This window comes from Uloborus diversus, chromosome 4 (genome assembly GCF_026930045.1).
Source record: "Uloborus diversus isolate 005 chromosome 4, Udiv.v.3.1, whole genome shotgun sequence".
NCBI lineage: Eukaryota > Metazoa > Arthropoda > Arachnida > Araneae > Uloboridae > Uloborus > Uloborus diversus.
Window position 1 is genome coordinate 10,066,562 of NC_072734.1, and position 17,482 is coordinate 10,084,043.

General features: G+C 32.4%; 1 protein-coding gene across 2 annotated transcripts in view; it reads right to left on the reverse strand.

Moving 5' to 3' along the window:
* LOC129220387 (prefoldin subunit 5-like) overlaps positions 1 to 12,139 on the reverse strand; it is a 41,439-nt gene extending 29,300 nt beyond the window's left edge. Inside the window, exons 1-3 of one of the 2 annotated variants that reach the window (XM_054854801.1) lie at positions 12,030 to 12,125; positions 6,034 to 6,168; positions 3,434 to 3,508 (exon numbers count right to left, since the gene is read on the reverse strand). In XM_054854801.1, coding sequence (XP_054710776.1) covers positions 3,434 to 3,508; positions 6,034 to 6,168; positions 12,030 to 12,125 — 306 coding nt within the window. Of the gene's footprint in view, positions 1 to 3,433; positions 3,509 to 6,033; positions 6,169 to 12,029 lie in introns of both variants that reach the window. The other variant, XM_054854800.1, reaches the window with a different exon arrangement.
* Between the last annotated feature and the right edge of the window lie 5,343 nt (positions 12,140 to 17,482).

Consider the following 17,482-nt stretch of genomic DNA (forward strand, 5'->3'; position numbering starts at 1 on the left):
AAAAAGATTGAAATCTCAAACAAGCAGTGGCGCCGACTCCATGGGGCTTGAGGGGGCCCAAGCCCCCTCAATAGTTCGTTTTGGGGGGCAGAGCCCCCTCAATAATTTAAGAACATTATTTGTCATATTATGGTTTCTAAAATCACAAAATTATGTTGGTATTTTTTACTTTCCTTGTTTGAAGATAGTTACATTGTAAAATACATTCAGTAATGAATTAAAACAAATAACTATTGCTGTAGTAAGCAGGTTAATTGAAAACGAGTGGTGTGAATAAGGATAGTGTTACGGTGCTGAGAGCACTCATAGAATTTGTCCCAGTGCGCAAACCTTCGGATGAAGTCTCGCTGGCGGAGCTCTCATCTAAGTGTTGCTGATCTGGAAAAAATATATCAGGGTTTGATTTGTATACATTTAATGGAAGGCGTGATAGTTTTCTTTAATTATTAGAGTTAATGAAGTAATCTGTTTATTAACTTTTTTAACTCTATTAAAGCATTAATTTTGAGACATTATTTTTATTTAATGAACTCTGGGCCTTATTCAAAGCAAGCTTAAATTAGTTATTTTACTTTTAGTAATCAAAGTGCGACATCAATCTTTTATGCTTTATTCTTTTAGTGATAGTTTAGATTTATTTAAATACCATTTCAATCTTTTCAGAGCTATATATTCACTGCTAATAGACTAAAAGTATAATTATTACTGTAAATTAAATTAGCTTTTCACAAAAATACCATTTTGTCTTTTTTTTTTTTTTTCAAAGCCAAACTAGTATGTTGTGGCCATCACGAAACTTTCTTCTATATTTTTCTTCTTTTTTTTTTCTGATCCCTCCCCATGCTTGACGAGGAAGCAATATTCCCAACAAAAACGAAATTACACATGCAAAAACTTGACGACCATCCCAATGTCTGAATTATTGCAAAAGCAAAGCAAAGAGCGAAAATTGAAAGTTATTTTAAAAGCCTTGCTTGAATTAATTACAAATATTTTATTTGTTAACAAACATAAGATGGCAACAGTTAAAAATTTTAAATCATTGAGATAATATTTCCGATCATTTCCATACAATTAAAAGCACGAGAAATACGCAGACGACAATCTATTACGATTTATCTTTCTTATTATTGCATTAATAAAACTATTTTTATTCGCTAAAAAATAATGATAATAAAAATAAATCAGCACCTCTTGGCGCCAAAATTGAACCAAAGCCTGTTTACATATGGATTCACATATATTCCAAATTTCAACCAGAACGTAGCATTACTTCTTGAGATAGGGCACTCACAATGGAAAAAAAGAACGGGTGATTGCGCTACCCCCTTTTTAGCTGTTGACACCAAAATAAAATCAGCTCTTATACCCACTAAGGGCTACTTGCCGATAAATTTTTCTTTCATTCCGTTCATTATTTCTTGAGATACAGCAGTCACAATTGACGACAAAAAACGTTCTATAGCTCAACCCCCCGTTTGAGTTATGGACACCAAAATTGAATCAGCACCTGTTCCTGTTAATGGCAACATATGGACCAAATTTTTTGATTCCGCCAGTTACTTCCTGGGGAATAGCAATCACGCGTAACTCAAAAAACGTCCCATTGCTCCACCCCCCTTGGAGGAATTTGCGCCAAAAACCAATGGGCACAAGTTCACATAGGGGCACATATGTGTACCAAGTTTCGTTCGATTTCATGCGGTAGTTTTTGCTGTAGAGCGGCCACAAAAAACTGGTCACACACACACATACATACATACACACACACACACAGACAGACAGACAGACATTTTCCAAAAATAGTCGAAATGGACTCAGCACACCTCAAAACGTTCGAATTCGTCAAAATTCGAAATTCGAAAATTTGCACGAATCCAATACTTTTTTCTATATATTAGATATAGAAGAAAGTAAAAATGTGTCGTCTTGTCGATTTTCTCACAGTGTCGATTTACCGAGAGTCGAGTTTTTGGGGTTCTAATGTTGATCATATGACTCTAAAATGCTTAAAAAACTTTAAAACTTACTATTCTTTATCTCAAATTTAGAAAATTTCCCCTGGCAAGGCCCCCGTTATGGTACCCTCCCCCCAATAGTTGTTTTGAATCATTGCCACTGGGAGTGCCTTTCCATGCAATTCAAGTGCACTACCTTGTATAGTGCCGTAGCCTAGCTATGGTACTGCACGTCTCCCCACAAAATGGAACTGTAAAATTATCCTTCACTTAAGGCAAGTGACATGATCTAATTGAAGCAGAAAATTTGTGTACCAATTTTTAGATTGTTTTACTTTGAAAACGCCCTGTCACATATGTTTGTTTGTATAAATTATACACACCAGAAAATATGTAAGTTGGCATTTTCAAGGCACAAAAATCTGAATTTTTTTCGGGGGGGGGGGGGGGGGCTCCGTGCTTTAACATACTCCCTAGACCCCGGTGACATCCGGCCCCCCCAATAATTTTTCCAAGTCGGCGCCCCTGCAAACAAGGCATGCAATTTTCGGCAAAACACGTGTGTGACATCGTTGGTATAGTCCCCAAACATTTGCTTTCGGCAGATATCGCGGAGAATTAAGGGTTGCGGGGGGGGGGGGATAGAAAAAATAAGAAAATGAGGACCAAACTTAATCCAGTTTTTAAAAAATTAAGGACTTTTTAAGGGTTTTTTAGAGACCTTAATTTTGTTTGATGAAATTAAGGGTTTTTTAAAGAAGTACGAACCCTGGACTGGGACATGTAAGAATTCAGATCGGGCAGGAATCTCTTACCCTTACATGCCCAGCCGGGCATGCGATTATAATTTTTATATTAAGTTTTTGTGATTTTAATGGCGACTTCTTATGTACTATTTATTTAACTTTTTTTAATGTTTTATATTGGAATAATTCTTGATTCAGATATAAACCTGTTAAATTAATTTTTTGTCTGATTAATGCTATACGACAAAATCAAATATTTTATTATAAAATAAAAAAAGCTGGGCACATAAAAATTTTATTCGGGCATGTATGTTTTAGACAAACATACGCGGCAGGGCACATAAAACATTTTTTCTAGCCCTGGTACAAACAAAATTGTTTTTAAGCTATTTCCATTACTTGGGGGTTCAAACTCAAAGCAAAATGATACTGACAATTACATCACGCATAGAAAATAGAGAAATGTGCTCATAAGAAGTAACTTTGAAACTTCATTACATTTTGTAAAATATTTACTTTTAGTTTAGGGGTCGGCTACAAATGATGTCATTCTTTGAGGAGGGTTCACATAATAGTGCCAGTTCGTGGGAGAGGAGTGACATCACACATTTTGGTCGGGTAAAAAATTCTCTACAACACTTTGTGAGAAAAGGTGGAAGAAATCAAATACACTGCAAAGAAGTTTGACATCATTTATGGACAGCCCTTTAATGAACAATTAATAACTACCTTTTCAACATAATATCCAGTTCCAACATCAATTAAAACCTTTTTTGTGTCATCAAGTTGGCCAGGCACATACATCTAGAAAAAGTTAAGTTCTAACAGAGAAACCACATTTTGAAATCAAGAACACATTGCACATTAAATATTGTATCTATAATTTAATATACAAATCTTATGGTTACATATTAACATGCCTTAATGAAGATTATAAAAGTTGAGAATGTGTTCTAGACAAATGTTAATATTTTTGACTCATTAACAGCAAGTTGCAAAGCATTAAGTTAACATCTAAGACTTATTTTTACTCAACTTGGTTCTATTTTCCAAAGTTTTCTTAGCTTAATACATAATTAATTTCATTAGAGCTAGTAACAAATTTCCTTACATTTTTTAACTAAAACATTTACAAATCATTGGTAATTTAAAATATTAGAAAAGTCTGTGACAGAGTTATAATACATTAATTTACTTTCCCAAAATAACACATTATTATACATTTTTAGTTATTTCATATAAAATATCAATTTTATTTTATGTGGTGTTATTTGCTCCCCCCCCCCCCCTTTCTTTTTTGAAACACAAAACAATATTTCATTCGTAAGATTTCCAGCTTAACTTACAAATGAAAGTTTAGATTTCTGACATACTAAGAACACTATAAATAATTAAGAATAAATGCAGGAGGATGATTTTTCCCTCATATTTCTATCCGATAAAAGAATGTTTACAGCCTATTTACACATCATTTCAACAAACTATTTTCTTGAACAAAAGATTTACCAGAGTTGTATAGTTTGGATTTCTAAAATAGGAGTAACAATATTTAAAAGTTTGGGAGGCCTTTTTCTCTACAAGCATTCCAGCACAATTATTTTTAAATTGTAAATGATTTTTTTTTCCTTAAAAAAAAAAAAATGCATGTGCACTGACAGTAAATATTTCAAAATATTTACTGTCAGTGTCACAAGCATTCTTAGAATGTAAACAACACTAAGATAAATTCAAGTTGCAAGTTTAGATTAATTGTTAAAAGAAAAATACCAAGCATGTGTTGTGTGCCCAAACTGCTGTATATAATGTTCAATCCTCTTCATAATATTAATTATGCTTTATAACATTTGTTAGTCGTATATATGTGTTTTCTGAGTAAAGTGTGTTAATTCTTGTAACTATCATGTTGAAAAGAACATTTTTTTATGTAGCAAAATCATATATTTAATACACAATACTGATTAATTACAAAAATACAATAGAAATATATGTAAGCAACATGTTAAGAAAATAATTACTGAAACTGGTTCGAAAATATGCAGCAATATAAAATACTAAAATACCACTAAGTTTACGGTTTTTAGAAGCAAATACTGCACTTAAGCTAACAGTTCATTCATAAACGAATTCCATTCTTTGTTCATTAGCAAAAAATATATATATATATATATATATATATATATATATATATATATACAATTGCAGAATCAAAAAGCGTTTTGAGCGAGTTGTTTCCAAATGAGTATATTCTAAGGATGTATTTCTAATAATAATATATAGCTGAAACATGAAGAACAGCTGAAACATGCAGAACAATGGGAGGGGGGGGGGGGAGCCTATGTGGCGCTGACATCGAAATTAAAATTTTTAGCGGTGTGCTTTAAAGGCCTTTATTCTCATTTGGAAGTGAGACACCGCTTTTAGGGGGTGGGAAACTCTGTCCAAAGTATCTGTATATAAAGATCAAAAACAGCATTCTGCGATAGAGAACAGATATCGGCCATCTGGAACAATAAATACTCCAGCAACCAAACCACCGCCTATTACCATCGTTATGACAAATACATACCTCATCACAAAAGCTGAAGCACGGTTAAAAAGATCAAATAACATTTTTAAAAAGATATGAGGAACTCAAAAAAAAAAATCCTAGTCTAAAAAAGCTTTATTTTATATAAAAAAGGTAGTTCAAAACTATTTGAAATCCAAAAAAAAAAGGCAAGAAGCCAGATGATTTTCTTCAAGAAAGCTGATTTCAAAAAATGCCAAATTTCTTGAGTTTAGCTCAAAAAAAGCTTATCTTGCAACCCTGCTTACTTCTTGCAATCTATCTTCCCATTCATGCAACTATTTGCTTGGTTTTCGTGACACTAAGTTGCCATGACAGCACCCCTTCAGTTCTGCTCCTGCAGGGTAAGAAGTGGTTTTCTCTTTCCTTTGTCTGGGGATATGTTTTAAGGGGAAATCATCGTTTGAGCAACTAATAAATGCTTTTAAACTCATTTTCAGTGAAAATCAAGATCAGAAAAAAATTATTACTCATACTTCCTGTTAATTATGAACATACAAATGATAAATGAAAATTATTTTTGAATTGCTCAAGCTCTGCTTGGGACTGCACGCCACTGAAAAATACTACCCATCATGAAAAAAAAAAGCCTTGGTTAAACAAGTGAAATTCTAAAATTTGTAGCCCAATATTGAAGATTTCAGATTTCCAACTTAGTATCATTTGAGGAAAAAAGGGGGATTAAAAAAGGACAATAACATAAATAATATTCACGAAATATAAGAAACTAATTAGAAAATAATAAAATGCAGAGTAAGGATACAGAATCTGTTAAAGGAACTAACAAAGGCATTCCTTCTTTCATCTCCTGCATTTTTTCAACAGCCTCTTTTGAATCTCCATATTTTTTCTGAGCTATTTTCAGTTGTTGCAGAGATGAGCCAAAAATTTCAACTTGCTATAATAAAGGATATAAATAAAAACATCAATTTCTGAAGCAAAAGTCATTAAAAACATAAAGCAGTTTTGAGTGAAACATTTATCTGTAGTAATTGTACGATTTTAGCTATGGGACTGCCTTATACAATTATTATTCAACATACAGTTTTGAACTAGACCAACATTACAACCAAACTTTGAAAGTAATTGGAAAATGCAACAATTTACTAAATTGGTGATACTACAGTCTCTGGGTCACATTCAGCCCATGAAATTGATCTGTGTGACCCATTATTTTGCTCAATGTTACAAATCAAAAACCACAATTAGTTACAATGTTACATTGTAACTAATTGGTTAGAATACAGCCAAACATTTAGAAACTGGTTTTTTGAACACTAACTTTGCACTGACGAAATAAGCATCAGTGCACAGAATTTTTCAAAGGGGGGGGGGGGGGCGGAATGCCCAAGATGGAAGGTCTTCTATTTCTCATACTATTCTCCGACACGCATCCTAACAATTTTTTTTGAATAATTGCTTAGCATTAGTTGCTAAAATAAATTTATTAATAACTTTATTAAATACCAGAACGTACAAGAATGAATGTATTTACCTTTCTCATAATTAAAAATAAAAACAGCGATGCAAAATCATCATTATGGGATAATTTATGTTCACATACAGTTTGATTTCGCAGGGAAAGAAAGAGAAAATAAATTTTCCTTTTTCATTTATTAAATCTAAAATTATTGGAAAATTTGCTTTGAATTATTTTACATACTACATATATATAGAATTATAGTCGATCGAAAAAAAAACTCAAGGGCTATGGGAGTAGTCCGGACCCCCTGGACTTGGCTTTTGTGTGCCACTGATGATAACAATTAAAGCCCAGTGGCACAGTGGTAGCTCTACAGGCCCGGGTTGGGCATTTGTTGTTGACTCAGTCATTCATCCCTTCAGTGGGTCGATAAAATGAGTACCAAGCAAACTTGGGAACCAAACACTGGGGGCTCCGAGTTAGGTTGACCACCTAATCGGAACATCTGCCTTGCACCCCAGAGCCTCTCGTCAGGAAAACCGAGTTGGGCACAGTAGGCTTTGGCCCGCACGGGCTGTCGTGCCACAGGGCTTGGTTTTTTGATGATAACAATTCTTCTTGGTTAGTAATTTTAATTTTCTTTTCTTCCTGAATATAATTTGAAAAATTATCACCATTTTAAAGCTTCATATATGGTATAGCTGGCCAGGTAGCATAAGCTTAGTATGAGGTATGGCCCTTGGTAAAAAAACAAAAATGTAAGACACCACTGCACTGTCTACTAAAATGGCAATGTAGTGTCACAAATAGATCTCTTTTTGCAATTCCACTTTTGGTTAATGTTCCATGACAAAAAATCACTATTTTGGAATGTTTGTTCGACACAAATTTTGCAAATAATAGTTTCAGGAAAAAAATCTTTAAAAGAGTAGTTTCCAGGCTCATTGCAGATTTTTATTTGAACATTTTTGTAATTTTTTTAAGCTTCGATACAAATAAAAAATTTAGAAACAAGGGATTTTCAACAAGGTTTTGCTTACAAAAGGTGAGGGGAGTCAGGGCTTGAACCTGTCTTGATAATTTTAATACTGCAGTAAACTTCCGATTATCCGTGGAATAGAGTGCCACGGTAACCGCAAATAGGTGAAAACTGCAGATAATCCGAATAATAGGTAAAAATGATACCACTTGTACAATAGATAAAAAATATGAATTACACTGACTCACATATACTATACATTTATATTTTGATAAAAAAACATTGCTACATTTCATCTACTAACATTTAATGTAAAAAATATACATAAAAATTAGCTTTTACAAAGCTAAAAAAGAACAACAACACATCATTTGTTTAAAAAACATTCATTGACCGTTGAAAAAAAATTTTTTGAAAAGACTTGCGGATAATCTGGCCGTTGATATAATCGGAAGTTTACTGTATTAACGATTTTTATTTTATGACCGACAAATAGCACCTATAGTCTTACAATTCTAATAATAAAATCAAACGGTGTGCAGTTATATTGAACCTATTTTGTTTCGGAAAGTAATATTTTGGCAGCCACTGAATAACTTTCAAATGTCTGCAACTTTATATTGCAAACGATTGTCATGAAGAATGGAGCAGTAAGTTGAGTTCCTCTCCAAAAGCAAGTTCTTTTATTTAACAACTATTTCTAGTTTCTTTATTTTTTGTTACAAAAAAAAAAATTAGGATGGCACTTTTTTCAGGAAAAGAACCTGGAATAGTTGGTCCATGTTTAGAAGCCATTTTTGCAGCATACAATTTTGAAAACGGGCCATTAAGTGGCCTAATCTGAGCCTGATTGCTGAATCAACCCTTTATATTGTTTTGTATAAATTTTCTTATACAGATATTTAATAAGGACTCAAAAAAAAAAAAAAAAAAAAGAAATAAATAAAAAAACTATTGCAAGTGAATTTTTAATTTAAATATTGCTGCAGGAGAAAGATTACTTGAAATTATGTTTTAATAACAGAAATCCAACCATGACTTGAATTTTACCATGAAATAAATGTATTCTATCGCCAGTCAATGTTGTAATCAATACGTTGAAAATTCATTCCATTATGTTTCTATAAGTATAACCAGGTTCCCACAGGAGCTCAAGAGTCGCACTTTTAAAAGAAATCTTACTTGAAATATATTTCAATGCAGGACCTTCTCACAACTTTGTTGTGTCTATTAAATTAAATAGTAAAACATTTTTTTTTTTTTTTAAACTCTGTCAATTTTTAAAAAGGTCACTCTTAAATTTTTTAATCTAATGGGAACCCTGAGTGTAACAAATTCATAATAAGAAACTAGAGTTACCCATAAATTGCGAAGGAAGCAAAACTTTCCTGAAAAGATTACACTTGCAACAAGGAATGATAAAATGCAAAATCTTATTTAATTTATTACACATTTTCACCTCTCTCCCCACCTCTATTTCATATTGAACGCTCAACACAATGCAGGTCTCTCAAATTTATTTTAGTTTTCAGCAATAATTTAATAGAATCTATGAGTCTGAGTCTTCCCCCGGAAGGAGACAACTAGGTTTTGGCCTCACTGATTCAATTTCAGACTGATTTATAAACTGAAAACTATAGTATATATATGCGACCAACTAGACAATTTATTGGCCGGATGTGGCAAATACAGTATGTCAACTAGACATCCGTGACATCCATAGGCATGCGCGGATGGGCGTCACCAGGGGTACTGTGGTACCCCCATTAGCAAATAGAAATGAAAGTTAATGCGAAAGTGGCTAAAATTTTATTTTTAGGTTCATTAATTTCTTACCTCATATGCTTTGAAAACGCTTTTCTACTCACAATATTTGAAAATGTTCCTTAACCCATTAAGCGCCAAGTCTCCCATTTTGGGAACCTTCAATTAAGATTTTTTTCTTCATCAAGTAATTAAGATATCATTTTGAAATTTTTTAAAATGAATGATAGAAAACCAAACTTCACTGGTAATTTTTTCAAAAAGGTTTGGAATGTAAATTCTTTTTTGAAAAAATTTTAAATTTTGCAAAAAATTCTTGTTTTTGCATTACACGGGAAAAATTCCCTAAAAATAATAAATGCAAATGCAGGAAATTAGGAACATGGAATATGAAGTTCAATAGACCTTTTTTCAAATCACAACAAACAGGGCCCAAGAAAAATAATTTAAAGTAGTTTTAGAGGACTTTATTTACTGAAGTCCCAAAATGGGAGACTTGGCGTGTTCTGATTAGCAGAGCAAGTCATGCCCAATAGAAATCGTCTTCACCCATTTTGCATGAATGAACTCTCCCTTTTTTTCCTGTTGAAGCCACAGCCCCCTTTGTAGTTTCCCATTGTAAACACTCTTTTATTGTTCAAGGTCAAGAGCAGGTGCTTTTATCAAAAGAAGTAACATCTCATTCGTTTAGAAGATTTCTGGAGAAACAGGGGTGCCAATACTCCCCTAAGGAGGATGATGCATCTCTCTGAATTTCTACAGATCACGAAAGAGATTTCCGTAAAAGAAGTTCAAATTCCCTTTAAAACTATTCCTCCCCCCCACCATAAAATAATTTTATAGCTCAGTCAGCTCCATGCTCTCCTCCCCCTTGAGGGCACTCCTCCTTCAATTAGGGAGGTTGAATTTCAATAGAGAAATTTCTTCACTATTTTTTTTTTTTTGAAATCAAAAATGTAGTAAGAATTTTTGACTTTGCTACGAGCTTCAAACACTATTAAAATAATATATTTTAGCTTAAAACAAGAAGATGAGTGCAGGATCACTTGTTTGTGAATCGCCAAATTCTTTTCAGATAGTTGAGAAAAAAAACTTGAATCGAAATCGTTTAGATCACAGATATAATGCGATAACTGTCTCTTTTTATATTTTTACCATTTATCGTAATTTGTTCGATGCAATCGGAGAAACTATGACCTTTGATAGTTCCTCAATGCGAAGCATGCTAGACATTTATCTCTAAAAACATTATGATAATGAATAAATCATGTCATCAAACATGTTGTGAAGCAACCGAAATGTTAACTGCAAAAAAACCCTTGCCTATAATAACACAATTACACCATCAGGGAGCCCAAAAATATCTTAGTTCCATTTTATAAGATACATTTTATATAGTGCTTCATGTCCTTGTCATTTACCATTGCTCGATCCCCCTACATGGTTAATAGAAAAAAGCTACCTCTTCTCTTTTTGTGTATGAAAATCCTAAGGCTTTTTGCTAAAAGGTAGTAAAATGTGTGGGAAAAGTTCCATTTTGTACAAAACATGTATAAGAAAAAGGAATTCAACACGAATGAAAACCAGAAGCGGAGTGATGTAAGGGCATAGGGGGGGGGGGGGGAGACGTTCTTAAGGGCCCCAACGGCTCAAGAAATTAAAAATAACTAGCATACTAATACTTATTAATGTTGCAAATATACACTGCTAGCCTCTACGGCTGGCCTCCACGGCTTTTGTTGCAAGGGGGCCCAAAATGTATAGCTTTGGGTGTCATGAAAACTTAAAAGTTTTACATTTTTAAAGCTTGAATATGTAAAATATGTACATAAAGTACCAATACCTAGCCATATTAAATACATAAAAACGATTTTAGGGCTTTCTAATTGGATTTAGCCAGAAATTATTCAAGTATCAATATAGTGGCAGGGATATGTATGTTGTCCCCATTAAACGCCAAGTCTCCCATTTTGGGACCATACCATATCTTCTAACCCAATAAATATTTTTGCGAAATTTCAGCTACATATGATTAGAGATGTGTATTGAATATCAAAACACATGAAAACTTAAGTAATTTCAATGTGGTTCATATAGCGGCGCTTAATGGGTTAAGCGAAGCAAGTATGGAAGCCTTTCCAAGAGCAATTTGAACCTCCTGGTACAGTGGTACCCCCAATTCTGAAGCCCTGCGCACGCCTATCTGAGATCTCAACTTAAGAAAAATAAAAACTGTTTGCGCAGGGGCTCCCCCCCCCGCCTTGGTAGGCAGCCCTGGTTTACGGTACAAAAGGAAGCGGAAATTCAAAATTTCGTTCTATCACCTTGTTATTTTTATTATGAAATGTACCCATTGTCTGTAAAAATCATTCAATGCAAATGACAGCAATAAATGGGAAACTTTTGCCACTACCCTTGTAAAAACAAGATTAAAAGCGGGACTAACCAAACGTTAACTTAAGCTATAAAAAATTTTGTAACCATGAGGCGACGAGATTGCAATCGACAGTGCATTAAAGATTTTGACAGAGCAACAATACAACATAGATACAATTAAAATTTGAAATTCTTAAAGCAGTATCAACAGTCTCACACTATCTAAATCTTGTTTGATTTGCGTCAATCGTGCTAGGGGTAATTCGTTGACATCTATAGTCACAACATTATCACCTTTACTTTCGCCGGCCATTTTTAACAATACGAAACCAACTTTTCATATAAAAGTTGTTTCATTCCTGCTCCACATTAAGGCTCAGCACGATTATAACACAACCGCCGGTAGCTACCGGTTGATAGAGTCCCTATATGAAAACGTAGTTTTCAGAGTTGCGACAACGCGGTATCATTTTCCTATTGGTCGAAGACCGCCTGAGGCAAGGTTTCTTCTTCTCCCGTAGGATTAACATGGAGCGTATGACAGTGCTGTGGAAAAACCCAGAATCTGATAAATTAAAGGTGAGTCCAAGATTTTAATGCTCATATTACTGTTCTACAATGTTCAAATTATACGTATGTAGCTTTACTTGAGTGAGTCCATTCCTATTTCTTTAACTATCGCGTAATTATATCAAGAACATGTGTTCCGGTGTGCTAAAATTCCCTTCTGACACTTTATTTGGGTCTTTTATTGTTAGTTTTCCTGTTAAATCATTTAATCCAATCACAACGTTATTGAAAAACAACACTTTAAGACAAGGCAAAAGTTTAAATTGTGTAAATTAAATTTTTTTAACGATAGATCTCTGTATTCGGTTTGGCGCGATCAATTTCGTGCTTGGCGACGAGTGGAAGTAAACAAAACATACACTTGTGATGTACGTGAGGATGTCTTAACTTGTGATTTGTATTATAAATGCTGTATGTTGCAGAAATTTTTTTTAAAAATAAATGTGACTTGATATTAAAACCCATTTTAACTTATGTTTTAATGTTAGGGTTTTTATTTTTCCTGATCATTGACAAAAATTGACTTATGTATCGTTTTTAATATTCCTTCAAGCTATAAAACTCCAAGTTAAATCTTCTCTTTATGCAACGTAAGTATTTACAATGTCAAATTTTTGTTTTTTGAAAGGAGATGCAGAGGAAGTAAAATGCTTATAAGTTATAGAACTTTCAATGCTTGCTGGCAGTATCTTTTAATAACGTTTAGATTTAAGGAAAAACGATTTGTTATGATTTTCTGCCAAATATTTATTAGTTAAAAATTGTAAAAAATTGCCAAAGCGTTTGAAGTGGATATGAAGTAGAACACTTGCTTGACACACGGCAGTTTTTATCGATTTTTTAGGTTGAGCGAGCCAATTTAAAATGTACTATTTTATTAAAAATTTAATGAATTGTTGGCAGTTTTGGTTATTTTGGTAATTTACTCTTTTTTATTCAACAAGCATGTCACTCGCTGTGTGTTCCATCATAAACAGAAAACTGAGATGTTCTAAGTTCGTTTCAAGTAGTGTGTTGGTACTTTTTATTGTGCTCTAATTAGGGTTTACTAATTTTTAGGTTGCCTAGTTATTTCCTTTACATGCTACTCTTTCTTTATCACTTGAAGAATAAAGTACATGCTTCAGGTTATTATCATCAGGTTTTATACCCCGCTTCAGGTTAGTAAAAATTTCTATTTTTATTGAGAAAATGATTTTTAAATAGTTATGGCCATGATTGATACATAATTAAGTTTTAACGAGTGTTGAATTACCTTTGAGATCAGGACCGTTATCAAGGGTTTTTGAGATTGTAAAAATCCTTCCAGCAACAGCTCTTGTTTGTCAGAAATTAGGTACATTTAAAATTTTGCGGGTTGAAATATCAATACTTTTATAATAAAATGCTGAATCAAAGATTTTTTAAGTGAAACTTTTTATGCGAGGGCTTTGAAGTTATGATCCAACCTTTTTGTGTGACGAAAAGTGGTGGGGATAAGCAATGTCGGTTAGAAGGAAAGCAATGGCTTGCTTGCCTTCAGGTATTGGAGAAAAGTGAGGCATTACACTCTTCTCGCTTCCTTTCTCATTTTGTATGGTTGCATGTACTGCGTTCAGGCAGCGCAGAGATCAATATGTACATTTGTAATTACTTACTTTAAATATCGTAAACAGATCATTTCTCTTCTTAAGAAGGAAGAAGATGATCATTATCAGTGGACACATGTATATAATTTTTTGTAAAAATATGAATAAGAAATACAATCTGTTCAAAAGTGTTTGATGAATAGTTAAAATGTTTCACGTCTATCGTGTGTCATTATGACACAACCTGTTTCTTGGAATCAAACTTTAGTCTACTCTTCTAGATCAGCAGAAAAATAAAGTACATGAAGCTCTCACCCCACATCAAGTTCGTAAAAATTTCGATATTTGGTGGAAAAATGATTTTTAAATAATCTATCTCGATTAATGTGGAGTTAAATTTTAACTAGTGTGGCATTTTAAAATAAAGGCTGTCATAATGGGTTTTTGAGATTATCCGTAAAGATCAGGGTTCGAAAATATCCGATATTTTGATATATATTGGATATTTTGATATTTATCCGATGTTTTCAATCAATGCAAAATAAAGTGTTTAGTAACTACTTCCTTAAATCAGAGTTGTTTATTTCTCTTGTATTATTATTATTATTATTATAATGCATCCACTTTAAAAGTAATGTTTCTTTCATTATTTATATTCATTTATTACATGTTCGTGATTGTGCCTCACCCACTCAAAAGGTAATTCAATTGCATCCAAGTTCATTTCAACCACTCATAAAAATAAATGTATAAATAAACAAATATTCAATTTATCAGAGATTATCTTAATTTGTTAAAGGCTTTAGAAAATCAATACTTTTTTCAGGAAATAGAACATTGAAATAAAGGGGAATTCAAATGCTCTAAGACAATGGTGCCCAATATACGGCTTTCAAAACTGATTCATGTGGCCAGCTGAAATATCTGGTATAGATAAATGAATTTACTGAAAAATGTGGCTTTATTTTAAAGAATCTAAATTTGAGCATCAGTTATATTGCATTCTCTATATTTTTACTTCACTTAAATTTATATGTTAAAGCCAAACAAGAACAGTTTATAAATAGTTTCTACAGTATGCACTCACATTTTTTCAATCACAAGCACAAGTAAGCTCTTTGATGAGGTTGTGGCATTCACGTAAAAGTTTAAGACAGGAGTTTAATTTTTTTTCTCCTCAATCTTGACTAAAACCATTAAAGAAATTAATTTATAGTTTTCTGAAAATTACTCAGGACTGCTGAAATAACACTTTCTGGAAAAAAATTTGTTCAATATAACTGTGCCATGTGATTTCATGATAGGATTTGTAGGACCATAGGAGCTATTTGTTGGTCAGAAAATAAAATAAAAAATATTAATATTATTAAAATAATTGGGACTTGAACAACGTGCCCCACTGTCCAACATACCCCACCTACCCCTACAATTTTGCTGTGGATATTCCTAAGTGAAATGCAGAAAAAACAAGAAAGTTTTCTCACGGTTCCTATAAAATTTGGAATCACGAACAATCATTACTTATTTTAGTCATCATAAACTGATGATTTCTCTTCTTAAGAGCAAAGATGATGCACACTAAAAAATATGTGCATAATATTATGTACATAAATGAATGAAAAACACAATCTATGCTAGTCAAAAGAGATTGATGAATTAAAATATTCCCTGTAATATGTGTTTTACTTTTTCATGTGTTTTTAGAACACCCTGTTATTTGAAATTAAACTTTACAACACACTTAATGCAAAGTAGTTGAAATACAGCTCTATTTCAATTAAAGTATGTTTATTTATTTTCCATTTATAATTTTATGAACTACTTTAAAAAACATTCCTGCCAATCCAAAACATCAGCCGTATTGATGATTTAGCACATTTGAAGAGTTTTACTTCAGCTTTTAAATTTATTCGCCCTTAATGTTTTTTAAGTTTCTTCCAGATATTCTGCAACTTAAAGAAAGCTCAACTACTAATTGAATTGTAGCCCTGATGCAGATGTTCTAGAAAACTCATGATAATATTGTACTGTTTGCTTAAAAAATTGTATAATAGAATGATTCCAGTATTAAGTTTACAAGGATGTCCAGAAATCATTTTCGAAGTTTTCTTAGCTTGACAGCTTTATTAAAACTAATTTTAATGAAGTTGTTTAAAAAATAATAATAAATTTCCATGTATAATATGCCATTCATGTTTGTTATGTTGAAAACTTCAGGAAATTTGTTGCCGAAATGGTCTTTGGACTTTCAACAACGACATACAAACCAACGAAAATTTTGTGTTTAAATGCTAAATAGTGTAATTAAATGAAATTTTGATCTTCATACAGACAATGCTGTATTTCTGATTTGTTACGCTTATTGTCAAATTTATTATCATTCATTTGTATAATAATATTGAAATGTAAAGAGGTTAAACAAACAATACTTTTGCAACAGAAATTTTGCTGGAATTCTGTTTTGATTCTCTAAATTTAAAGTTTTGAATTTGTTTTGTAAATCAAGTGCTTTCTTTAGGTTTATGCTTGTTTGTCATGTAAAAATATTGTTTTCAATTCAGATTTATAATAAATTTTTTGGTATTTAAGGCAAGGCTAAAAAATTTAGGTATACATGAAATTATGAAACATGTATTTAGGTTTGTTTATTGTTATACCTTATTTCAGCATTAAATGAACAGTTCATTTCTGCTTATTCTGTTCCTGTAATTATCCAAAACACCCCCTCCCCTCTCAAAAAGAGATTTTTCTCCCCACTTAAACTACAGGACAGAATTTGAATAACTGCAAATAGCTCCAATTTTGGAAGGGATTGGTAGCAACTGTTATCATAGTCCACTTCTGACTGTCAATGCACCTGTTCTGTTTCTGACTGAGTTCTGGAAGCATTTTTCAGTGTATTAGAACATACGTCGTGTTCATCCATCCATGATATGGAGTAGTGAATGGAATAACAATCTATATGAAAAAATCTGAACAAAAAATTCAATTTATTTCAATCAAGGGAGTTTTTTTTCATAAAAATTCACTTCACGAATAGTATAAGAGAAAATAAATTACAAGCATCAGTATATTTTGCCCTGTCTAATCGAAACTCCCTGATTGAGTAAATGGGAATAAAGCCTATAACAAAATTTATTTTCTTTATGTTTATAAGTGACTGAAAATTTTGATTAAACTAATGTTTTGTCCATAATTATTAATTTTAGGAAATGATACTTTGGAGTAAGGAATTTTTAAAAATTTGGTAATAATAACTACATTTTGAACATCTAAATATTTTGACATTACGTTGCATTTCAGAAAACATAAAGATTAATCTTTGCCTATTTTGTTACTTAAGCAGTTATTAATAATAATAGTTTGTCCCAAAATCTATAAAAACTACAAATCCTGTTTCGGTACCCTGAGTTTGAGTTTGATTGCCTAGTTGAGAAAAATGTCTTTGTTTCCTCGTTTTTTCCTCGTGTAAAAATGTTGGAAATTCTGTATTTGAAATAAAGTTTACAGATGTAACAACACCAAAAAATAA